Consider the following 25,962-nt stretch of genomic DNA (forward strand, 5'->3'; position numbering starts at 1 on the left):
TTTGGTTACCTAGCAACAACATTCTGGATAAGAAGCAGCCCCGCCCCCAAACTTTGGGTACCTAGCAACAACATTCTGGATAAGAAGCAGTCCCGCCCCCAAACTGTGGTTACCTAGCAACAACATTCTGGATAAGAAGCAGCCCCGCCCCCAAACCTTGGGTACCTAGCAACAACATTCTGGATAAGAAGCAGCCCCGCCCCCAAACCTTGGGTACCTAGCAACAACATTCTGGATAAGAAGCAACCCCGCCCCCAAACTTTGGTTACCTAGCAACAATATCCTGGATAAGAAGCAGCCGTTAAGTGCCTCATAACTGCTTAAAAATAAAAAAAAATATTGATGTGGAGTGAAAACTGTGGATAGATCAGGAAATGTCAGTCCACCAGTTTGGCAGTATGTCGGATATTTAAACAAAAAAAAACAAAAAAACATTTAGTAATTATCAATATCTAATTAAATGAAACACATCGTCGAGCCCTAGGCTCACAGAAAACCAGATGTTTCACAAACAACATTGCAACTTTTAATACAACAAAGCCTTTTTTTTTTTTATTCTAAGAAACACCGGAACTGGAAGACATTTTAACGATCCAAAGTAAATAAACAGGACAAGAGAAACAAGAAATAAAATGAGTTATGGAGTCTCTGTAAGCAAAATAGTTTTAAAAAATGATCTAGTTGAGACCATGAATTTGGTCATCCAGTAGAAAGAAAGAGAAAACTTGTAAATCATGCAAATGGAATAATAAAAATGTTTTAATTGATTTATTTCTTATAGACTGGCCTAGCACTGGTCCTTTTCGTCCAAACGTTTGGCTTCATAATTGTAGTGAACAAAAAGGACCAACGACAAAACAGAATTGAGCTTTAGTTTGGTTTATGCCTCGTCATTGTATTTATTTATCTAAAAGTTCACATGGTGTAAAACGTAAAAACCCATTTTCGTTTGAGCTTCTCACCTCTCAGCTGGAGGCAGGAGGATCTGTAGGTCAGGCTATATTTAGCTGCTGCACATTAGGTGCAATCATGTCATTAATCGCTGGATGAATGGTACCCAACTGCTTTTTGCCCTCACCCAACGGAGTTAATGTGTAGCTTTATATGCGTTTTACTTTTCATATCCTCTGAGGATTTCTTTTTCCATGTGTGAGTGTTCCAGGTTTTCCCAACTCTCAGATATTCTTCGCCTTTTTCAGGTTTCTGTGAGTTTGTTTGTGGTTGTGCAGCCGGTTCTGTCGTGTTCTGCTCATCTGAGAGTCTCGTATCTGGCCGGCGTTTGTAATGTAGCATGAGAAAGGAGTGTTTTACGCCATATTGATATCTTTTGTGCGTCACCCTTTGTGTTTACTCATCGCCTACAACCTTTGGTCATTCCCATTTAATGACTTGTTTTATGTGGTTTACTTTATAATCACGTGACCCGGTCATCAGATTCTGGGCATAATGGGTCAGACGATCCCGTAACAAAGCCAGTCTGCCTATCAAATCCTCCTGTTGTCCAATGGCAGCTCAGCAGGTGGCCGTCGTCGTAGCAACTGAGCTGCAATAGATGGGGTTGTTTTAGTATCAAACTGCTGACACATGTATGTTTGGTTTGTTGCACCAATATCATCAAAATGAGTCTTTATTCGCCACGAAACACAGAATTTAAACAATCGTTGCACCTAAAAGATCTCCATTATAAAACACGCGTCTTAACAGATTCAGTTAAATAATCATGTCGTGGATTTGAGACCTATGGTGATTTCTTGTGTACTGTAATTTGGTACATAGTGTGTTTTGTTGTGCAAATTGGAATTATGAAATTTTAAATTGGCTTGTAAGCAAGCCAATTTAAAAAAAAAAATAATAATTCAGCCCTAGGATTAGGTGGGTTCTTTTTGGTGGTATTGAAATTAGTGTATTTTTTAAAACTACACTCAATTTTGTAAAATACACTATATGAAAGAAGTGTTGTGAAACACTTTTTTCACATCACACAAGTCACATGAACACAAGTTACTACTGGCAGAAACGACAAAGAAGACGACAGGAAGTGGTTGGTGGATGATGGCGTTGCAGGTTCTTCTCACGTAAACAAACTTATTCCTGTGTTATTTTAGTTGCATTCGTTATTTCATGGAAACACTGCAAAAAGCGACAAATAATAATAATAAACAGATGACAAAAATCCTCCATAAATGCCCATTTTGAGCAACAAGAGAACCTAATAACAAACTCACGTAATGACACAGCCAACACCATCATGTCTCGGTGTCTCCACACGTTCCACAAATTTACAGGCTCATATGAAACATATTAATTTCTTGCTAAATTAAATTTAACTTCACGGACCTGATGTATGTCTCGTTGAAATGGAGCTTTAGCGAAAATTCAAGCTGGAAGACTCCACCCTCTTCATTCGCCCATCGACGTAATGCTCTTCTCCGACCTCAGCGCTGGACCTCACCCGGCGCGTTCAATCAGCAATGAGGCTCTGCATAAAAGGATCCACACCCAAGCCGTCAGCTGATTCCCAGCTGCGTTCAACCCACCACCTCCCCTTCTCCACCCACATCCTTCAGCTCTAGGATGGCACCCTTTCCTGACCACCACCACCAGTGTCGGGCCCTGGGGGAGAGCATCCCTAATCAGTTATCGGGATGTTCATCGAGTTCACATCAAATCTCAGCTCAAATTAGCTGCCGGGGTCCGAGCGCCAAAGAACTGTTGTTCATTCCTGTCATTAAATCTTTTAATTGTTCCCCTTTGTCCGTCTGAGTCTCTCCAGATTGAAATGTTTTTGCCTTAATGTTGGTTGATGAGCCATCTTGACTCGGCTTCCTGTCAATTTGGTTGATACTCTAAACATGCAAGGTGGGCAGAGCAGCATCCATCCATCCATCCATTTTCTTGCACCCTTGTCCCTCAGTGGGGTCGGGAGGGTTGCTGGTGCCTCTCCAGCTAACGTTCCGGGCGAGAGGCGGGTTCACCCTGGACAGGTCGCCAGTCTGTCGCAGGGAAACACAGAGACACACAGGACACACAACCATGCACACACTCACACCTAGGGACAATTTGGAGAGGCCAATTAACCTAACAGTCATGTTTTTGGACTGTGGGAGGAAACCGGAGTACCTGGAGAAAACCCACCATGCACAGGGAGAACATGCAAACTCCATGCAGAAAGACCGGGGCCGGGAATCAAACCCAGAACCTTCTTGCTGCAAGGCAACAGCTCTACCAACTGCGCCACTGTGCAGCCCGCAGAGCAGCATAATTCCTCTAATACATGTAGATTAGAATGTAAATATGGAGTCTGTGTTGACTCGCTCCTGTGTCTTTTCCTCTCCAGATTGAGAACATTGATGCTTGTTTGAGTTTCCTGGCAGCTAAAGGAGTCAACATCCAGGGTCTGTCCGCAGAAGGTGAGCTGGACTGATGCATGACCCTGAATGTTTGTTTTTTTTACTAAATCAACACTTCACATGTTCTGCTTTCTCTGAAACTGAGTCTGGGGTGCTCCAAGGTGCAATCTTGGGATCCCTCTCATTCTAGATGCTCCCACTACCTCAGGTTGTAAGATTAAATAAGATTAGCTATCATATCTATGCAGATGATACTCAGCTCTACATCACAATGTCACCAGGTGACTCTGGTGACATCACGCTGGAAAGATGCTTAGAACAAATGAAACAGAAACAAAACTGAAGTTATTACCTCTAGACCTAAAGAGGAACAATCCAGTCAGTATTACAGCCAGAAACCAGAGATCAGGCCTGAAATCTGGGTGTAGTGATGAACTTTGACCTGAACCTTCAGAGACACATAAAGACAGTTACAAAGTCGGCCTTCTATCAGCTGAAAAACATTTCCAGGGTTCAGATCCAAGCAAGATCTAGAGAAACTCATCTATGCGTTGATCTTTAGTCAAACATTAGAACATTGACCAACATATTTAATGTGACAAAATGTTATCAGTTTTCCCAACTATTGACTGATGTTTTTTCATGTTTCCACTGTGTAAAGCATCTTAAACTGCTGAAATGTGCTGCATAAATAATGTGGATTCTCTGTCTGACCCTCAGAGATTCGTAATGGGAATCTGAAGGCGATCCTCGGCCTCTTCTTCAGCTTGTCTCGCTACAAACAGCAGCAGCAGCAGGCTCAGCGGCAGAACTCCCAGCCCAGCCTCGCGCCGGCGGCCCAAACCCAGAACACACACCCGTCCCTGAGCCAGCAGAGCAGCGCTCCGGCACAGCTCAGCCACTCTCCGCATGGGACGCCCGCCCTCACAGCACAGAAAGCAGCACAGGCCGAGATGCAGTCCAGGTGAGTCCGGTTCGCCAGGTCAGCGCAGATTAAAGCTGCAGTGTGCAACATAACTTAAAAAATAGTATTTTAGATATTTGTTAAAACTGTCACCTTGTTGTGACTGGAAAGATAATCTCGAAATGCACCAAAATCAACCAATCAGAGCCAGGAGGCGGGGCTTAATGCTGTCAATCAACCTCATGTACGCGCTAATGGTGGAAAACAATTTACAGCCACAGAAAATCTGCCGTCATTGGTGGATATGCTTAGCTTTGTCATGATTACAAAACAATAAATTGTCCCAGACGTTATCGCGATAAATGATAATATTGTTGTTTTGAGATTGTTTTCAAGTAATATAACAATAATGGAATAATAATCCAAGAACACATTCTCAAAGATAAACTTTATATTCTAATAACATTTAACGCTAAAACTGGAAGACAGTATCCAAAACAAATAAACAAAACAATAAAAACAAGTAAAACAAATTATGAAGTCTCTGTAAACAAAACTGTCCTTCAAAATAAGAGCTAGTTGAAACTAAAACATCAGACTGAAGATTTTTATGATCTAGTTTTGAAGGACAATTCAAGAGAAAAACAATAAATCACGCAAATGGAAGTTACTGGTATAGTTTTAATTTATCATACGATGAATTGATTTATTGCTTATTGCAAAAGGTCAAGCTATGCTAGCTAACGTTAGCGTAGCCTGTCATGAATGCTGGGCTTCATGGCAGCTCAGCATTCAATCATCTGACTGGTTGTTTCTAGTTAGTACTGGGAGAAGACAAATTATCTGTAAACTGTCACGACAAATTGACAGTTTCAACAAATAAATAAAAAATATATATATTTTTATAAAAATGACATACTGCAGCTTTAACAGGAGACATGAGTGGATGAAATATTCTGCTTCACTTTCTTCAATCCATCATTTTGACATTTCAATCTTCTTGCTCACATTTCATATCATTTAAATTTCTAAACATGGCTTCTCTCCTGTCCTCCTCCACGTCTCCCGTCTCTTTTCTTCTTCTCCTCCTCCTCCAGGGATGCTTGTCAGAGTAAACTTCTCAAGTTTTCCATTGGTCAGAAAAAGAGCTCTAGGTCAGCTTCACTTGCTCTCCTGATTTCCTGCCCTTTCCTTCACCTCACCAGCACTTTTACTTGGAATTACACTGAAAAAAACACAAAGTCTACCACGTTTTTGTCTAGTTATTGGTGTGAATATTGTAGTACACTTGAAATAAGACTGAAGTAACTTTTTAGCAAGATATGTTAACTTGTTTTAAGCCAGTAATTCCTTAAAATTCATGGAAAAGTATTGGCTCCACTGGCAGATTATTTCACTTATTACATTTTTCATCAACATTAAGCAATTATTAACATAAAAAGCTCACATTTCTTGCTGAAACGTTACTTAAACGTAAGTTTTGCCTTATTTCAAGTGGACTACAATATTTTCACTAAAAATACTTGGTAAGATTGTATGTTTTTACAGTGTAGAATGCTAGAAATTGCCTCCAATCAGAGATAACTTATTTTTTCAACCATTATGAGGTTCCTATTGCTTCTTTGTCTGTGATTAAGGGCAATTTCTACTACAAGCACCATCAATAACGCATGAGTGATGGTGCTCCGCAGATAGAAACGAAAGCTCCTGGCTCCACTTTCAGAGGGTTCTTGTCTGTTTCTGGCATCACGCCTCATTTGGCCGCTCTGCTAAATGGGCTGTAAAAGACCTTTAGATAACCCTTAAGTAAGTAAGTGTGTGTGGGTTGGTTTTCTTGACAAGAACGTCCCCCTCTCCGCTATATAATGCGACATTAATAATTAACACAGAACCTGCAGCAGGGATTGTGCGTTTGAAGTGATGCGTGACAGAAACTTGCCTTTGTTCCGTTTCGTTTGGTTTTGTTGACGTTTTGTCGGATTCTCAGCATGAATTTTGCCCTAAAGTAACAACTTTTCCTTGAAACTGAATGTAAGATCTGGTTTTGCATGCAGCCCGTCCCAACATGTGATTTGCTGCTCCTGCTTCCTGTTGACACAACGGCCCCTAACATGTGGTTCAATGTCTCCATCTCCTGGTGAAACTGTGTAACTACAACGTGAAGATGTTACTGTTAGATTACCTGATTATTACATTGTGTTTATGTGTATTTTAGTGTTAAAAATGTGTGTTAAAGGTAATAAAATATTAAAATATATTGTTTTTATTATCAGTTACTGTGAATGTGTTTGTTAAAATTTGTTTAGACATAAAATGCTGTTTTTATCAGATTCAATACTATGCAATGTCAGCAAAGTGCATTGACAGTCTTTAATTAGCCATGTTTCTAGTAGCATAGCCAGTGTGTTTTGTCATAAAAACAGACAAATTTAGCACTTTTTCTATTTGAATAAAATTTATAATATTTTATGGAGGAAATCTTATTAAAAAAAGGAAAGTAAGAAAAAAGAAACCTGGAAGTTTCAGTTTGAAAAGTTTAAAATTTGCTTAATTTAATTTAATTTTTTTAAATTTTGAAATTAATCCGAAAAATTTTCTAGAAAAAAGTAGAAAACTTTTAACGTTTCAAACTTAGAAATTTCCACGTTTTATCTAGAAATTTTCTGATATTAATCTTATTTTACTCCTTTTTTCCACCTCTCTATAGTAGCCCTAATACTCCGTCATATGGAACCGTGTAGAATTAAATTAATAATATAAAACGTTGCAGTCTAGGTTAAATGATCTGTCCAGTGGAATAAATTAACCAGCAGCACAGTTGGGAAAAGCTTTAAATATAAAATGTTTGATTGTTGATCAGATCGAGATGTTTTTACTTAAAATATTGAATATTTGCATTAGAATGTCAAAACAAAACAATTTTTCTCTTTTGTTGTTTGACTGTTGAATGAAACAAAATATAACAGATGTATTCTTAGGAGACTTTTATAAGAATTAGAAATGTACAGCCTAAACCGGTTCTTATCTGTTCTGTGTGGAAAAAGTCTGAGTTAAATCAAATGTTCACACATTTAAACCTCCCTTGTGAGAGCTCAGATGTCTTTACTCCCCTCCTCCATTGTTTTTTTGTTTTTCTTTCTGTTCTGTTCATCAGACTTCCTGGCCCGACAACACGGGTGTCCACTGCTGGCGGTGACGTCCCAGCCAGAGGCTCGGTCAGCGCTGCTGGAAACCGGCGCAGTCAGGGCTGCAGCGACAAGACCAAAGCAAGTTTACATCCCAACAAAGGTGAGAAACTTAGAGGTGCCTTCAAAGGTGCCTTTTAAATTGTACCAGAAAAATCCTTAAACAATTTCCACTTAACATATCTTTGTTGGAGGAAGTTCTGCCTAGAGTTTCATCTTATATTTTAACAAAAAACACAAAAAGATTGGCTAGCGTGATCATAATTTTTTTTATTTATTCTTAATTCCAGTAATGCTTAAAAAAAACCCGACCCTGTTGTTGGAATTGCTAGTTTTACTGTTTTATCGATTGTTCAATGAAATCATCAATAACTTTAAAAAATATGCTTAAATGAAGTTACAATTTGCAGTTTAATTATGTTAATCACTTTTTCTATATGACTGGTTTAGGAAATTTCAACCTTATTTCTAACCTAATGCTTTGTGTGTGGTGTCTGTCAAAGAAAAATAAACCCTGTGGCAAAAGTAATGCCAAATATTTTTATTTAGCAAAAAACGGGAATTATGTTTTTTCAATAACTCATGAGCCCTAAAAATAGATTAGCGTTGACATGAGACATCTTTAAAACTGTTCAAAATGTTCTGAAGAAGCACGTAAAACCAGAAATATCAAGAGCCCCAAATACAGAACCCTGAGGTACGCCAAAATGAAAACGGTTTAAATGTATAACTCTGATATCCATGGTGAAACTTATGTGACTGAGACCAGTGGGAGGCTTGGTCAGCCGTCATAGCTTCTTGACGACTGACCAAGTCGTCAAGAAGCTATGACGACTTGGCTTCTTGACGACTTGCCATGTCTTTCATGGCATAACATGCATGTAATGTCAGATATTATTTAGCAACAAGCATGTGAGAAATGTCTTTTTCTGTAACTCATGAAGAGATTAGCATCGACATGATTCATCTTTAAAACTGTCCAAAATGTGCTCAAGTGGCATGTAAAACCAGAAATAACAAGGGCCCCAAATACAGAACCCTGAGGTACGCCAAAATGAAAACGGTCTAAGGAAGCCCTGTAATTTGAAGCAGCCGCACAGAAGGAATGATCGGAACGATATGGAGAAAACCACGTTGAGGCAGAGCGCGATACGGCGGCCCAGCACCTCGACCTGATGTGGCGGTCAGCGTATCAAAGGCTGGGGTTCGGTCCAGCGTAAGGACAGAACATTCTGTGTCGCTCCGCACCACATCATTCGCAATTCTGAGAATAGCTGATGACTTTTACCGAACCCTGATTGAAATTTATGCTGTTTTTGCTCAGAGCTGCGGTGGAAACGAAGACCGACTCCCCAAAAACACTTCGGCCTTTATCAGCCCGCTGCAGCCGGCTGAAAGTGTTTATTTTATTAGAAGCAGCTCTCAGTTTTGGTCGAATTGTTAAGCCAGGAAAGAAAAGCAAGAGGATCCTCTTAAAACTAGAGTGCAAACATGTTAATGTTCTCCTGCAGCTCCTCTGAATCCCTTCAGCACAGGAAACGACGACTTAAACGAAACTATAAATTTGATATTGCAGCGTAAGTTTTCTCTCTCTAAGCCTGTTTGCATTACAGGCTTAATTTTTTCACAAGCTGTTTCTGGTATTTGGCAGCAGATTTAGCATAAATGGTGCTGGAAGCGACCGTTCAATGGACCCGACCTTTATATAGACTTTGTTAGTGTCCGACGTCTAAACTCATTACCCAGAATTACAGGGAGTTTTGACCGCCCAGAGAGAGAGAGAGAGAGATGTCATTGTGTTAAACAGTGCCAGGCTAACACTGCAAAAACACAAACCATTACCATTTCTTCTGTAGTTTCTAGTGCAAATACATGAATATAATTCAAATAAGACAAACCCAAGATGTAGGAGCTTGTTTTAAGTCGTTAATATTGATGAAAAGAAATAGTTCAACTAGCAGATTTTCACTTTTGACAAGACATTTTTTCCATAAGTGAAATAATCTGACTATATTCAGTACTTTTTAATTAATATTACGGAGTCATTTACTTAAATCAAGCTCCTATATCTTCCTCAAGAGTTAATTTGTAAGTTAGTTTTGTCTTGTTTCTAGAAAATTACAAAGTACCATCTACTTAACAACCCTGAACAAGAATCAAACACGGAGAAGCAACATTTAGATTTATATCGAACAAATCTAGAACTCCACCCAGAACAACTGGACCCAACATTTAGGTTTATGCCTCACTAGTCTTACCAAACACAGAGAACCAGCATCTAGTTTTACCAAACCAAAGAAACCCCTACTAGTTTCTATACTATGGACTAAGTATTTTTATTATTATTAAACATGGGGAACAAATATGTAGTTTTATACTTTTACTTTCGTTCTTTTGGTTTGTTGTTTTGTTTGTCTCTCCTTCTAATTCAGTAAAGCACTTTGAACTGCCATGCTGCTGAAAATGTGCTATATAAATAAAATTACCTTGAGCTTGATTGACGGCGCTAAGACCCGCCCCCTGCCTGTGATTGGTTGTTTTTGGTCAGGAGCGCTGCATGTCATCATCAGCTCAGGGATTGGTCTTTTCACAGATTATCTGTTTCATATAACAACATGCTGCCAGTTTTAACAAATATAAAGGAAACATCTAGGGCTGTTGCCTTGCAGCAAGAAGGTTCTGGGTTCGATTCCCGGCCCCGGTCTTTCTGCATGGAGTTTGCATGTTCTCCCTGTGCATGGTGGGTTTTCTCCGGGCACTCCGGTTTCCTCCCACAGTCCAAAAACATGACTGTCAGGTTAATTGGTCTGTCTAAATTGCCCCTAGGTGTGAGTGTGTGTGTGCATGGTTGTGTGTCTGTGTTGCCCTGCGACAGACTGGCGACCTGCCCAGGGTGACCCCGCCTCTCGCCCGGAACGTTAGCTGGAGATGGGCACCAGCAACCCTCCCGACCCCACTGAGGGACAAGGGTGCAAGAAAATGGATGGATGGATAAGAAACATCTTTATAAAAATTACATACTGCAGCTTTAATTGATTATTTGCTGTTAAATAAGTCTGTCTTAGTTTAGATCCAGAAAGAAAGAGTCCCTTTGTTCACACTGAGTAAATAGAAGCTGTTTTAAGGTTTCCCGTTATGCTGCATGAAGGTGGCTTCTGTGCGTAAAAGCTGCAGGAAATGGTGTCGGCTGCATGCAGGCGGACTGGGATGATACCGTCTGCTGCTCAGACTCCCAGGAAGAGCAGAGTGGAAATAAATGAAAAAATGTCCAACATACTCCAAGAAGGGAAGCGTTTTTATAAGCATTCAAAGGGAGCGCATGCACTGTAAAACCTAGTTAGTTCTCCTTACTTAAAATGGCAGTATTATGTATTTTCCAGGCACAATCAAGTAACTTTAATTTCAATTATTATAAAAATGATTTATATATCAAATATTACTTAAAAGAAATTTGACTTTGTAATTTAGCACCATGAAATTGGAAAATGCGTCCGTCTCTTTAAGAAGCTCCTGCTCTTTCCGAAGCTCCGCCTTCAGGAAATCATCACAACATGGCTCCTCTATTAACCCTTTAACTGTGTTTTCACCAGCATTTCACTGAGAAGTAGCTTATAAAATGAAATGCTCAGTTCCAACAGGTGTTTGCTAATTGCTGCTGGCTAGTCTGAAGGAGCTGACTGAGGGGGAGCTGCACTGAGGCGTTTTTCACATCTGAATGGTTTCCATGGAGATTAAAAGATGTCTTAAATATCTTAAAGAATCGAGGCAACACTCCAGGTATATCAAAAAAGTTGATTTTACATAATAAAAAAATATGTAGAAACTCATTGCCTCAAATTTTCGCAGTTTTCATTAAATTAACTGAATGAGTAACATCAACTTATGCAGTTTTAGTGAGCATAGCTTGAGTTAACTTAAGAAAAAGTATGTTGTAATTACTTGGAAAACGAACATGTCTTCATTGGAAATGTTTCTACACTGCAAAAACACAAAATCTTACCACGTATTTTGGTGAAATTTCTAATTCAGATATTTCTTGCAATAAGAAAAAATAACTCAGGAGCTTGAGTTATAGGAGCTTTTTAAGTAAATAATTCCTTAATATTAATGGAAAAAGCTTCATTTAGTAGATAAATTCATTTATTACAACACATTTTTCTTACAGGTTACAAGTCAAATAATCTGTCAATAAAACTTTTTCATCAATACTAAGGAATTGTTGACCTGAAACAAGCTTCTATATCTCAATGAAAGTTATATGTAAGTTTAGTTTTGTCTTATTTCAAATTAAGATATTTGGACTGGAAACTAAACCAAAAATTCTTGGTTAGATGTTATGTTTTTGCAGTGTACCTCTGCATGTTGTGACAATCGGTGGAAAACATTATAATGCTTGGCATAAAGAATTGCAAAATGCATTTGCGGATTTTGAGACACTATTACATATTGTGCAGTTTCATTTTAGGTTGCTAAAGATAAACACGCCACACTTTTTATTTGTAAAGGTTGAAAGCCGTGCCTCTCTCTCTCCTTCCAGTTGGTAATTACATGCTCCTTTATGTTAGCCTAACAAATTAAAGCCTTTGCTCGTAACATGACGAAGTGCGATAAAGTTAGAGATGTGATGGCTGTGCAGAGTTAAAAGTGACCGCAGTAGTCCTGTTCCCAAACTCCGCCCCTGTCCTGTCTGCGGACCGCACTCCTCCTCCCTGAACGCCACTTTGAGCCTCTCCTCTCCTCTGCTGTCCATCTTCTTTCTTCTCTACTTTCCTTTCCTGCTTGATGTCTGCAGCACCAGCCAGGTTTGTCAGCTTCCACTTCTAAATCCCCTCCAGAAATGCTTACTTTAACAGATTTATACAGTTTAGATTAGTTTCTTTTTACGCAACCAATCTCTATTTGTTGGTTTTTATAGATTTTTTACCTAACTTGTAATTTTGCATGCATGTTTAAAGCGTTGCTGCTGCAGGTTCAGATGTTCGGGCCGGAGCTGTTCTGTGTCAGCGGCTGTGACACCAGAATGAAGTCATGCTGCCAGGCGTCCTGCTCTGCTCTCTGTTTAATAGGAGCTGACAGAATCTGGGTGTTTGCTAATTTACACTGAGCAGAGAGAGCGCACTGCAAAAACACAAAACCCTCCTACCAACTGTTTCTGGTTTCTAAGTTAAAACTATCTTATAAGTAACTTTTTAGCATGATGTAGGAACTTGTTTTCAGTACATATTTCCTTAAATTGATTTATTTCTGACAAGTGAAATAATAATGGTTGTGGTATTACAATGTTTTCATCGATATTAAGGAATTATTTACTTTAAAAAAAGCTCCTTTTTCTTATAACTAACTCAGATCAAAATATTGAAATAATCTTCCAGTGGAACTTTTTAAAAAATATATAAATATTTAAGCAAGTTTCTATATCCTGGTAAAAAAAAGTTACTTGTAAGTTAGTTTTGTTTTATTTATAATATTCACAGTAGAAACTAGACCAAAAATACTTGATACGGTTTTTTGTTTTTGCAGTGTATTGTTTACATATTAAATAAATCATTATTAATCGTTATTTCTTAAAGCTGTTGCAGTTCCTTGTAGTTTTTCCAAATATTGAGGGCTATTTTCACTTTACCATGAAGTATTTATGATGCTATGGATTCTTTTTAGCCTTCTCCTGACTGATACCTTTTGTACAAATACATCCTTTGTAACATGTTGGCAACTCTGACTTAAACCAAACAATACAAATGAGTGATATCAGCTAAACTGATGTCAGAACTATATTTTAGGTTGTCTTGAATAAAGTTTTAGCTGAAAGTTGTGCACATTTATGCAGTTATTGCATCTTTTTAAAACGGTTTTATCCAAAAATCTTTTTTTGTTCCCTGAACACATCTACTTGTTTCATGAAATGTCTGATTATAAGTGAAGTAATCTGCCAATGAAACCAGGACTTTTGATCAATTTTAAGAAATTATTTACTTAAAACAAAACTGAAAAGTTACATGAAATGTGCCAAGATATTTGGACTAGAAGCTAGACAGAAGAACGTGTTAATATTTTGTGTTTTTGCAGTGCAGGGTGCACCTGTGTGTTTCTGTGTGGAGTTTGGACGTCTGCTCCCTTTACTGAGTGACCAGCTTCCTGATGAGCTGTGGCATCACAGTTTGAGTGTATTCATATGGAGAAACTTTAAAAAAGAAAAAAAAAATCACAAAAGCTTCCTGTCCCTTTTGCTTTTTGGAGCACAAAGCGTGAGGAGCGAGAGGGAGCCGACTGAAATCAGATACGGAAGCAGAAACACCTGCAGGGTGAACGTGGAGCATCAGTGAATGAGTGTAAATAAAAATAATGCCTAACCATGTTTTATTCTGGATAAACTTTTTACATTTTTTATTATGATTTTTTTTTATATCATAATAAGTTCTACTCCATCAGAAGGCAACATGTCAAGCCAATGTGGGAAATGGATGCTAAGCATAGGTGGGATATATGGCCCTTAAAGTTTTATTACAACATTTTTTGGTTTTATTGTAACAACAAATAAAAGCGATAAGAACTACACTGTAAAAACACAATTCTACCAAGTATTTTTTGCTGTTTTCTCTTGCAGATATCTTGACGGCGCAAGTTACTCAGCAGGTTGTTGCTAGGCAACCAAAGAGTTAGTACATGTCAGCTACCTAGCTTAGCTAGCTAGCGGCTAATGTCTTTCCTCTGCCCACATTCCCCAGAGTGCTGTGTGGCTCAGTGAATATTCTATATATTAAAAATGCAATTATCTATTGATATTGATCACATGTCCAGTGTGATATGTTGTTATTGATCACATATCCAGCCCTACTTCCTGTATGTCCAAGCGATTTGTTCCCAAGTCGGGCAGTAATATCTTGTGACTGGTACAGTCATGACTTTGGCAGACTTTTGATCCGAATCATCAGCGGATGCCTCTTTTCTTTTTACCGCCTGTTTTCCGTCAGCGCTCCAGCCTGCATTCGCCTCAGTTTCTGGCCCTGCAGATGTACACAGCTCCAACCGTTTCTGCTTAACCTGGCAGGCGTGCTCAGACATGTATGCACAGACGTTTCGAGTTCTGACACTGTGTGAAATTGCAACCCCTTTTCCTCTGGTGCAGACAGGCTTGAACACATGCGTATTCACAGACGCATGAGTGTGACGAGCTGTGAAAAGAACTTTAGAATCGATTCTGTGTGAATCCTGGACAGGCTTTTATATTATCCTCATGCTGAGAGGAGAGGACCCAGACTTAGAGGATGTTCAGACGTATAGGAGGTCGAGGAAGGGTGGTCTGCTTTTCATTTTAATCTCTAATGGCCGCAGCAATTAAGCAGTTAAGTCAAACACTTAAATTCTTCCAGCATGTTTCCTAAATCAGCAAAATGAACAAATGTGGCCAGCGCAATTTTAGGATTCGGCCTCAGGCTGCACGGGGTTGCTTAGTTAGTGACCCGTTAGCTAAACCACATGAGGAATAAGTTGTTTATTTTGGAAGGAAACTGCTTCCTTACTGGCTTTTTTTTCAGGAAATGGAAAACAAAAAAAACATTGAAGTAGAAAATCTAATTTTATGGTCATTGGTGTGAGTCATTTGTTTTTCTAGCTTATAATATAAAGTAATTTGTCTGACACCATTCAAATAAAAATCTATTTAAAAAAATGGAGTACCACATAAAAAGTCAGTGACTAATTTAAAATGAAAAATAACTAAAACATGAAAAAGATTAAGTGGATAACCTTTGACCTTAATGTTTTGATTTGAAAACATTCTGGGTATTTAGTAGTACTGGTTCTGGCTCTGAAGCCGTTTTGCAGAGTATCAGACAACCACATTCTTTCATTCAGTAATCCTCAGCTAACTGCGCCAAAGCAGGACTGGGATCAATCAGAACAGGCTAAAGTTTCACATAATGAAGTCATTTTAAAATTTTAAAACATCTTATGGGAAAACAGACAACAAGGGCAAAAAGTAAGCATTTGCTCCACTTATTTTTTTAAAGCTAAAGGAGGTGTATTGTGCAAATTATTTTATCAAGTTTTTGTGCTGCCATTTTGTTTTCTGCTGCTCCTAAGAACAGTCCAAACGCTTAAAAACGCACCCTCACATAGACAGATTTTGGCAGTAAGTTGATGCTTTTTAGTGTCTGAAAAGGAGGCGTTTCAAAAAAACCTCTTGAGTGTAATGTCACAGATCAGCAGGCTCTGCCCGTTACCTAGCAACCCCGGAAGCCCAGCGGGTTACCTGGCAACCCCGGAAGCCTAGCCGGTTACCTAGCAACCCCAGCAGAGTTCCAGCATATTGGTCGTCTGGTTTTATGGCTGTAAAATGGCAGCTGGAAAAGACGAGTGTTTTTGTTGTTGACTCATCGTTCAGAAACCACCTGCTGCTGTGTTCTTGTTGGTTGCGCAGGAGACTCCATTTCTGCTTTTCAAAGGTGTACGGTTGTATAACTGCGCCATCATGGGAGTGTAAGCGTTGCATTTGGACTGCATGCCTAGCAGCAGCTGATTTGGATTTAAAGTGACAAGATGCCCTGAAACGGCTCCAAATAGGAGGATTTTGTGGAAAAAGTGTGGTGAGCATGTCTTGTTTCGCCCGTAGACCTGCTCAACGAAGCAGGTCTGATCAGAATCCCAAGTTAATCAATTTTCTGTTACTTTTCTGGAAAACATATCTCTCTTTCCCCGACTTGGCAGCCTAACTGGAGCATGTCAGTCCTCGTCCCTTACGGTCCGGTCTTGTCGGCGACACACTGGCTCCAAGTCAAAAGCCTCCCAATGCCCATCGCATCTCTCTCTGTTCCTTTCTGACCCAAAATCTAAGCTGACCCAGTTCTGTGGGAGCCCGGACCTTCCTGCTGGCCCACATCAAAGCCTCATTCACCCCAAACCTGAACCGCATGACCCCTTGCTCCCCCCATTCTGCTGGATGTGGTTCCCATCTTATTCAGCTAGCACCAATAGGAAGCCAGCTATTAGAAACCTGACCCACTTTGTTAATAGCTAACTACTAGCGCATCTAATTGGGCCCTAATTACTTCCTAATGGCTGCTTTGTTTCATGCTGCTCACATTAAACGCTGAAGAGGAGGAGAAAGCGAAGGCTGTTTTGTGAGTGCCGATTTCCAATTAGGACATGAAAGAACTGGCAACATGAATAAAAAGGGAGATCCTCATGAAAATGTGCATACTGTATAAAAGTGTGGTTGTTTACCACTATGAATAAATGCTGGTGTGAATAAAACATTCATTCTTTGATACTTTATATTGAATGAGATGTAATTCAGAAACGTCTGGAGTTTCACTAAGCCTTTTATTTAAATACTTGTCCAGTCATTTCTGATAATAAATGAAATTTCTCACTAGGCCTGTGCAACAATATCCGATAAATTGTTACTGAAACAAGGAGATGTGATGAGGAAACTTCTTAAAAAACAAGAATGTGGCTCCGCACTGCAGAAACACAAAATCCTACCAACTGCTTTTTGTTTCTATTGCAAATATCTCAGCACACATATCTTACACATTATGACAAAAATAACTCATAAGTAGCTTTTCAGCAAGATGTAGGAGTTTCTCTTAAGTCACCAATTCCTAAATGTTGATTAAAATTGACCAGTTCCACCAGAAGATTATTTTACTTTTTCATCAATTTTAAGAACTTTTTAACCGTGACTTTTTAATCAGGGGTTTGTTTTTATATCTTGGCTTATGCACAATACGAATAGTCTATTCAAAGCATCTCTAGTTTCCAATTGTAATCAGATAACCAAACAAATAAATCATGTAAACTAGAGAAAACGGCTGCAGGAGAGACTTGTGTTGTCTCATGCAAACTAAGGTGGGGGTCTTCGTCCGCCCAGCTCAGGCCCTCGCTCTCTCTCTCTCTCTCTGGCAGTTGGTGTTTGAATATTCAAATGTTGCCGGTCGGAGCTGCGATCTGCATGTTGACCATCTCAGAAACCCTCAGGATAGTTTTACTTTCAGACAGGCTACAACTTTTAGCAGGAAGGTCTGTGTTTGTTTTTCGCTCCTCCGGCTCCCGGTAAGTTCGCCTCCTGGGTCACGTGGTGCAGATTTACGCAGACGGGAACTAAAGTGAGGTGTTGCGAGATATTATTTCTGTTTTTAGACGAGGTTGAGTTCATGTATCTTTTTTGCAGAGCAGAAGGACTCTGACCAAAAGCAGGCCTTATAAGTGCAGCAGCACCGCTTCTTGATGTGGCTTACTTGGCGAGGCTTGAAAGCACTGCAGTCTGCTCCTCACTGCTCTTCTAAACAGTTTATGATGGACTCCCTTATTGTTATTGCTGAGGGTTTTTTACAGCAAACTCATGGCAGGTTTATCCCTTAACACACGGGTGTCGAAACTTTTTGTACCAAGGGTCAAACTCCCCAAGTTGAAGGTCCTCAGGAGCCAAAATTAGCTTTTTTCTCCAATTAAAAGTGGAAAAATAATGTTATTGTGATTACTTTCTTCTTTATCTGCACAATAATAAATTAAACAACTAATAATTTAATGAAAGAGGCAATAATATGACATTTGTCTTAGGAAATTAGTTTTTTTTTACATATGTGATAGTATAATATTAGACAGATAAACTCTGAAAACAACCAATCAAAAACAACCAATCAGAGCCAGGGGGCGGGTCTTAGTGCTGTCAATCAACCTCATATACACACTGTTAAATGTGTTACAGGAAAACCGTTTATCTGCCGTCATTAATGGCTACGCTAACGAGCCTCAGCATTCACAACATGCTATGCTAGCTACATAGTGATTGACAGCGCTAAGACCCGCCTCCTGGTTCTGATTGGTCGTTTCTGGAGGAAGAAGACAGAAGAGCTCGATTTTTTTTTCCACGTTATCTGTCTTGTGCCAAACTGTCACAGCATGGTGACAATGAAAAAAATATGTAAAAAAATATATGACTGTGGTTTTAAAGATCTGCTGCAGTTGGATCAACCTTCCAGACCTCTCAGGTCTTGTGGTCCTGGTTCTGGTTCTGGTTCTGCTCTGCAACCCCAGAACATGGAGAAGCAACATTCAGCTTCTATGCACCACAAATCTGAACAAACTTCTGGAAAACTGCAAAACTGCTGAAACACGGAGTACCTTTGAATCTAGAATTAAAGCCTATTTCTTTAGAGTTGCCTTTGATTAGATGAGTGTTTTCTTGATGATTCTGATATTTGACAAAATTTAATGTTTTTTCATTGTTCCATATTTGACGACTGTATGATGTAAAGCACTTTGAACTGTCTTGTTGCTGAAAATGTGCTACACAAATAAACTTCATTGTTTGGTAAAATGTCTGTCCTTTGGTACAGATTCCTTGGAGGGCATGACCTCACAGCTGTCTGTGATGACTGAGCATGCTCCATCGTCTGCAGTGACCGTCGGCTCCTCCACCAGCACCCTATCTGCTACCTCTCACCTGGCTCCTCCATCCTCAGCCTCCCCGTCTACTGCCATTCCCCAACCCAACAGCAGCAGCAAACCCTGGAGGAGCAAGTCAACGAGCGCCAAGCACACCAACGCCCAACCGCCATCGTCCACTAGCAGCCCGGCATCCGCAATGCAGTCCAACAAGCCAGAGAAGGACGCATCGACCAAGGTTGAAGCTCCTCCTAAAGCCGCCACCCAGAAGTCGATGCTTGAGAAACTTAAGCTGTTCAACAGCAAATCGGGATCTAAAGCGGCAATACCCCAACCGGACGGCGCCGCCCAAGTCCGGACGCCTGTGGAAAGATCGGAAACCGGATCCAACACTGACCCTTTGGAGGAAGAAGATGGCAACCTTCGACCAGGGATGAATGGGACGACAGCTTCGACAACCGCCAGCAGCCCCAAAATTGCTCTGAAGGGTATTGCCCAACGCACTTTCAGCAGAGCTTTGACTGCCAAGAAGGGTTCAGTGAAAGGCCTGGACAAGGAGAAAGGGAAGGAGAAGGAGAAAGGGAAGGAGCTGGGCAAACGTGGCCCTGACAGAGCGGAGCTGAGGGGGGAGGAGCTTAAGGAGGAAGTGGCGCCCGCTCCTCCGGATGTGGAGGCGTCCAACAAAAAGACGTCCAAAATTGCTAGTTTCATTCCCAAGGGGGGAAAAGTAGCCAAAAAGGAGAGTTCCACCCCAGCACAAAGCGGAATACCAAAGCCAGGAGGCAAAGCCCCGGGAGCTGGGGGCAAAGCTTCTTCAGCAAAGGAGGCGGCGGAGAGGCCTCGGAGCATGCGCCTGGGCGGAGGCGGGCTCGCCATGCACCGCGGCCCTCTGGACCGAGACAGGGACAGCAGGCACTCCAGCTCTACCTCCAGCTTGGCCTCCACTGAAGGGAAGCCCGGCGCCGCCCCGGTGGCGGGTTTAGGCACTACGCAGAGCACGGCCAGCAACACTGTCAGCGTGCAGCTACCTCAGACGCAGCAACTGCACAGCCACCCCAACACGGCTACTGTTGCACCTTTCATGTACAGGTAGGAGGCCGGATTACCCTGCTAGCTTAAATATTAGCAAACAGCTGGAAGGTTTGGTTTTGGAGGAGCAGCTGGACGAATAGTTGCAAGAGTTCAGATGATTTTAATCTCAGAATTAAGACTTTTGAGCTCATAATTCTATTTTTTTCTCATGATTTTGACTTTTAATCTTAAGATTTTGACTTTTGAGCTCATAATTCAGATTTTTAATCTTGCAATTCTGACTTTTTTCCAAAATTCTGACAGGATTCTCAAAATTTTTCAAAATGTTGTCTCTTTTTCTCAGAATTCAGAGTTTTATAATTCTCATTGAAATACATTGAAATCCAGTAAAACATATCAATTATCTTGCCTTTAACCAGCCTTTTGCCAGTTTGAACACAATTAGAAAACATTTTGTAACACAGAAAACTCATTTTCTTTTGTTTGCTTGTCAAATATATAATTTCTCTCTGCATTATGTCAACTTTGGCTTCCATAAACAATAATCTTACAAAGATGCAGACAAGTTTTACTGGAAATAAACCAAACGAAAGTGTTATTTCAATGCTAAAACATTTTTTGTGGATAATTAGTAGTTAAAATTCAGGTGTTATTTCTCCTCACTGACTCTAACTGCTCAGCTGAGGGGTCGTAAGTCAACAAGGACAAAGTCTGGAGTTGGGCAAAGAGCAAAGGCAGCGTATGAGCGAGGCATTCAAACGTCACACTGTCCAGCCGCAGCGCAGTATTGATTTATCCTTCAAAGACAAAACGTTACTGAAGTCTGAGGCTTAGCAGGCATTCGCTTCTCACCGCAGTCACAAGACTTGAAACGCAGCAGATTTAAAGTCTAATCAGGTTTATCCCTTCTTCGTGACAATTTTCTGAATATTAGGTTCCCCCTAAGTGCGCCATAATTCACAATCAATGATTTCCTCACTTTAATCACTCACACAATTTGTTTTCCGGCAGAACACAAACAGATGGCGAGGGAACGGTGAACTCGGAGAGCGGCTCAGTGGGAAGAGGCGGAGACGTTTCCTGCACAAAGACCAGCCAGACCTCCATCGAAGACCTTTCAGGTAGGAACTGTCTGCATCTGTCCACAGTTTACATTTCAAATCTCAGTTTTTTAAAACGATGTTTTGTTCAGGTGAAGACCCAGAGACCAGACGGCTGCGCACCGTCAAAAACATCGCAGACCTTCGGCAAAATTTAGAAGAGACCATGTCCAGTCTGCGGGGAACTCAGGTCACTCACAGGTAAAATAATACTAAAAAATACTTATTTAACTATGATTACTTACTAAACCACAACTGACTGCACTTACTTCTATGTTAAGATGAGAAAGTGTCAAGTAAATTTAATTTTAATTATCTTTTTCAAAAAATGTCTTGTTATTTTCATGAGTGATGGTGATAATACTCCAGATGCACCGATCCACTATTTTCACTTCCCATACCGATACCGATATCTGACAGGTTTTTCAGCCATTTTATTCATCCCTAGTTTCAGTCTACCGCCTATTTTTTGTTGCGGTTCTGTTAATAAAACGATCTAAGTGAGTACTCTCCGTTTTATTGTTTGTTATTTAAAAAACATTTTTTTTCTTAGTACTCTGGAAACCACCTTTGACGGCAGCGTTACGACAGACATCAGCAGTGGCGGCGGCGGATTGTCCGGCAACAGCAGCAGCGGCGGCGGCGGCGGCAGCGGGAGCGGTCGAAGCATCCTCAGCCTTACCTCCGCCCGCTCGTCGCTGTCTCCGTGGCGACTGGGGCAGTCCAGCCCTCGTCTGCAGGCGGGCGACGCCCCTTCTGTTGGGAACGGCTACGGCGGGCGAGGCGGGCGCTACCTGTACCCGGGGCACCTGCGGAGGCAGCTGGCCGGCAGGGGCGGCGCTCTGTGCAGCGTGGAGCTGGGGGACAGAGCCGGAGACGAAATGGAGCTGGACGGCCCAGCCATGGAGGTCACCGGCTACATGAGCGACGGAGATGTGCTGAGCAAGAACGTCGTGCGCACTGATGATGTCACCAGTGGGTAAGTTGGTGGATGCAGCAGATTGTTTTACTTTACTTTTTACTTTTACTGTTTTTGTTCTTCCATTTGGGTTTCAACTACTTCTAAAAACAGCCTTCAAATAACAAAACAGAATGTAATGTTACAAATCAGCAGGAACTGCCCGTTACCTAGCAACCCTGAAAGCCTAGCCCGTTACCTAGCAACACAAACTGAGCTCCAACATGTTTGGTCAGCTGGTTTTACCACTGTATAATGGCTGCTGGAGAAGACAAGCATTGTTTTGTTGTTGACTTATCCAGAAACCACTTGTGGCATTTTTGTTGGTTGTACAGGAGGCTCCGCTTCTGCTTTTCAAAGGTTGTATAACTTATAGTGACTTATAGTGACAGCTAGCCTAAATCTGAAAGGAGCTGAGAAAAGGCAGAACTGATCAGACTGAAATGTCATCATCTAAGAATAATTTTATGCAAATGAAAATGTTTTGAGTAGACCATGAACCTATCCTAACATGTTCAGGGAATTATGAGAGATCACTTTTAAAGGTTATGATGGATAATTTAGTGTATATTTAATATACAAGTTCAAATGTTGAACTTTTAATGGTTCATATACAATTTTATAACAAACCAGAAGAGGGCAGTAGAGTTCCTTAATGACTGAACTACACATACAGAAAAAAAGTAATCTACCAGTGGAATTAATACTTTTAAAAATACATATTAAGGACATATTGACTTAAAACAGGCTTCTACATTTAATTAAAAAGTTACTTGTAAGTTAGTTTTTTTTATTTTAAGTGTCATAAGATATTTTGCACTAAAAAATAGACCAAACGTCCTTTGCCAGATTGTGTGTGCAAATTTTATAACAACATTTATCTGCAATGATTCAAAGCCAACATGCAGCATGTTCCATCAGATGCATTAATGCTGATCTTCACTGTTTATGTTTCGTTCACAGAGCCACTGTTATAACATGCTCTTTGCATATTTTGGCTGTTACACTGATCCAAAGCTCTGCTGTCATCATTGTTATCAGATGAAGCTGTAAAAGGCGCCAAGTTGGCGAAAGATTCAGATAAAGTTTGGAAAACATCTGCATGAGTTTGAACTGATTTCCAAGACGAGCCCAAAGCAGAGGCACCTTCCCTAAACCCAGAAGCCCAGCTTGGTGTTTGGAAGCTAGTGCTTCAGTTTCATGTCTGATTCACATTTCCTGGTAACATATTGATGTTATCAATATTTACAGTAAACTTTATTTTTTAAGACTTAAACTGACCGACTAGATAAAATCTTCTGAGCCAAATCGTTACTAATTGTGATCAGTAACGATTTGGCTCAACGATTTCAAATTAGGACTTTGAGGTTGCGGGCTGCACAGTGGCGCAGTTGGTAGAGCTGTTGCCTTGCAGCAAGAAGGTTCTGGGTTCGATTCCCGGTCTTTCTGCATGGAGTTTGCATGTTCTCCCTGTGCATGCGTGGGTTTTCTCCGGGTACTCCGGTTTCCTCCCACAGTCCAAAAACATGACTGTCAGGTTAATTGGTCTGTCTAAATTGTCCCTAGGTGTGTGTGTGCATGGTTGAATGTCCTGTGTGTCTCTGTGTTGCCCTGCGACAGACTGGCGACCTGTCCAGGGTGACCCCGACTCTCGCCTGGAACGTTAGCTGGAGAGGCACCAGCACCTCCTGACCCCCATTAAGGGACAAGGGTGCAAGAAAATGGATGGATGGATGGAATTGGAGGTTGCCTCTGTTGTTTTCATTAAGGTTTATTGATTAATTTTGAGATGTTAGAGCGAACATTTCAATATTTTGATCTGCGTTAGTTCACAACATAGTTTTTGCTCAAAACAAAAGATTATTTATCGCAAAATAATTCCTGGATTGTAGGAGGATGTTTTCATGCTCTATTCTTTACTGTAAAAGATGCCAAATGTCACCAAGTATTTTTGGTTTAGTTTGTAGAGACAATATCTTAGTAAATTAAACAAAACTAACTTACAAGTAACTTTTGAGGAAGATTAATGAGATTGTTTTAATAATAATTCCTTAATATTGATTAAAAAGTGCTGCTGGCAGATCATTTCACTTGAATCAAGGGGAAAATGTCTGACTGTAGTAAAAAAATCTACCAGTAGAACTGCTACTTTTACTACAAGCATTTTTCTTATGTCTGGTGTATCAAGATATTTAGACTCCAAACCCGACCTAACTTGGAAAGATTTTGTGATTTTGCAGTGAAAACACAACAAACTGAAACAGAAATACAAGATTACTGTCTGCACTGCAAAAACACAAAACCTTACCAAGTAATTTTGTTTTTACCGAAACATTTTTTCCGTGTTATAAGTGAAATAATCTGCCAGTGGAACTAGAACTTTTTAATCAGATTTAAGGGATTATTGACTCCTGTGTCTTGGAAAGTTACTTGTAAGTTAATTTTGCCTTTTTTCTCGTGTATAAAAAATATTTGCAATGGAAACTAAACCATATAAACTTCAGATTTTGTGTTTTTCCAATGCAGTGATTAGATGATCTTTAAATAATTGCAATATTTCCCTTTTTCTACTTTCAAGTCCCTTTGAAGTCGTGTTTCTAATTTTTCTTCTGTTTTGAAACCATTTCTCATTTTTCATACACTTGACACCATCATAAAGCAAAGAAAATCCACAAATCCTCTGTTGTTAGGATCCGGCTCTTGTTGATGTCTGGACTGTTTGACAAATGACTTTCTGTTGACGTTTCATCCATGTTAGTCGATGTCTGTAGGTGAGAGCCATCGCATTTTTATGAAGCTTTAGCAAGAAGTGATGGATGACGGGGAAATCAGCTTTTATTTAAACAGAGACTATGTGAGGCTCTTTGTTGTGTGTGTGTGTGTGTGTGTGTGTGGGTGGAGTCACCCTGTGGGTTAACCATTTAAAACAGACTCAGACTGATGATGACCTCCCACTTTCCTCTTCATCCTCGGGACATTTTGCGGTTCCCTCGATCGCGAGCGCGTCGGCATCCAGCACAGACGTAACTGGTTCTTCCACACCGGAGCTGCGACGTTTACCCACAGAGGAGCAACTGGTTGCTTAAATGCACTGCAAAAACACAAAATACCACCAAGTGTTTGTTCTAGTTTCTTCTGCAAATATCTTAGTACACTTGAAATAAGAAACTTACAAGTATTTAGTAAGATATTATAGCTTAAGTCAATAATCATTTAATTTTGATGAAAATGTTGTAGATTATTTCACTTATGACATTTTTCCCATGTTTTAAGTGAAATAATCTGCTAGTGAAACTAGAACTTTTTCATCAATATTAAATGATTATTGATTTAAAACCAGATCTTATATCATACTAAAAACTTACTTCTAAGTTAGTTTTGTCTTATTTCAAATGTTTTCCAGTGTGAGGCATATAAATGCACAGAAACACTGCAAAATACAAATCCTTACTAAGTACTATATCTAGTTTTAAGCACAAAAACCTTAGGAAACTTGAAAAGAGACAGCAATTGACTAAAATGGGAAACATCTGCCAATGGGATCAGTATTTTTAATCAATATTAAAGAATTATTTACTTAAAACAAACTCTTATATCTTAATGAAAAGTTATTTAAAGTAGGGCTGTGTAATAATATCGATTTTGCGATATATATCGATATTTTCTTTCCTAGGAAAAAAAATTGATATTCATCCACAAGTATCGTAACATCCAACCATCACCTTGCTGACTCACTGCTTGCTTTGCCGGGAGAGTGATTCGGTCATCAGGCTTAGAGTGATTCCTTCAAATGTTAAGTGTTAAAAAGGTATTATTTACTTTACAAATGCATGTAAGCTACAGTTTTTACTGTTTCAATTAAAAGAAACATGTTTTCTCACCACCACTTTGATTCATTTTGTCCAGCTGTCGACTTTAAGTCTGCGTCCAACCAGAGCCAGGTATTGTGTAGTTGGTGCTTTTAATCAGTTTTCAGTTAAATTAATTCAATCCAACTCTATAACAGTCACAAAATGTCACCAAAATCACTCTGTCCCTCTAAAAT

General features: G+C 40.0%; 1 protein-coding gene across 13 annotated transcripts in view; it reads left to right on the forward strand.

Moving 5' to 3' along the window:
- The window catches only part of nav2a (neuron navigator 2a), a 131,037-nt gene that overhangs the window by 43,674 nt on the left and 61,401 nt on the right, over positions 1–25,962 (forward strand). For 11 of the 13 annotated variants that reach the window (XM_008405957.2, XM_008405960.2, XM_017304057.1 and 8 more), the window contains exons 4-11: positions 3,338–3,410; positions 4,071–4,314; positions 5,352–5,408; positions 7,409–7,542; positions 18,779–19,916; positions 20,871–20,980; positions 21,052–21,160; positions 21,513–21,938. In XM_008405957.2, coding sequence (XP_008404179.1) covers positions 3,338–3,410; positions 4,071–4,314; positions 5,352–5,408; positions 7,409–7,542; positions 18,779–19,916; positions 20,871–20,980; positions 21,052–21,160; positions 21,513–21,938 — 2,291 coding nt within the window. The remainder of the gene's footprint in view (positions 1–3,337; positions 3,411–4,070; positions 4,315–5,351; positions 5,409–7,408; positions 7,543–18,778; positions 19,917–20,870; positions 20,981–21,051; positions 21,161–21,512; positions 21,939–25,962) is intronic. The other 2 variants (XM_017304058.1, XM_008405965.2) reach the window with 1 other exon arrangement.

The sequence above is a fragment of the Poecilia reticulata genome, linkage group LG3 (genome assembly GCF_000633615.1).
Source record: "Poecilia reticulata strain Guanapo linkage group LG3, Guppy_female_1.0+MT, whole genome shotgun sequence".
Classification (NCBI taxonomy): Eukaryota; Metazoa; Chordata; class Actinopteri; order Cyprinodontiformes; family Poeciliidae; genus Poecilia; species Poecilia reticulata.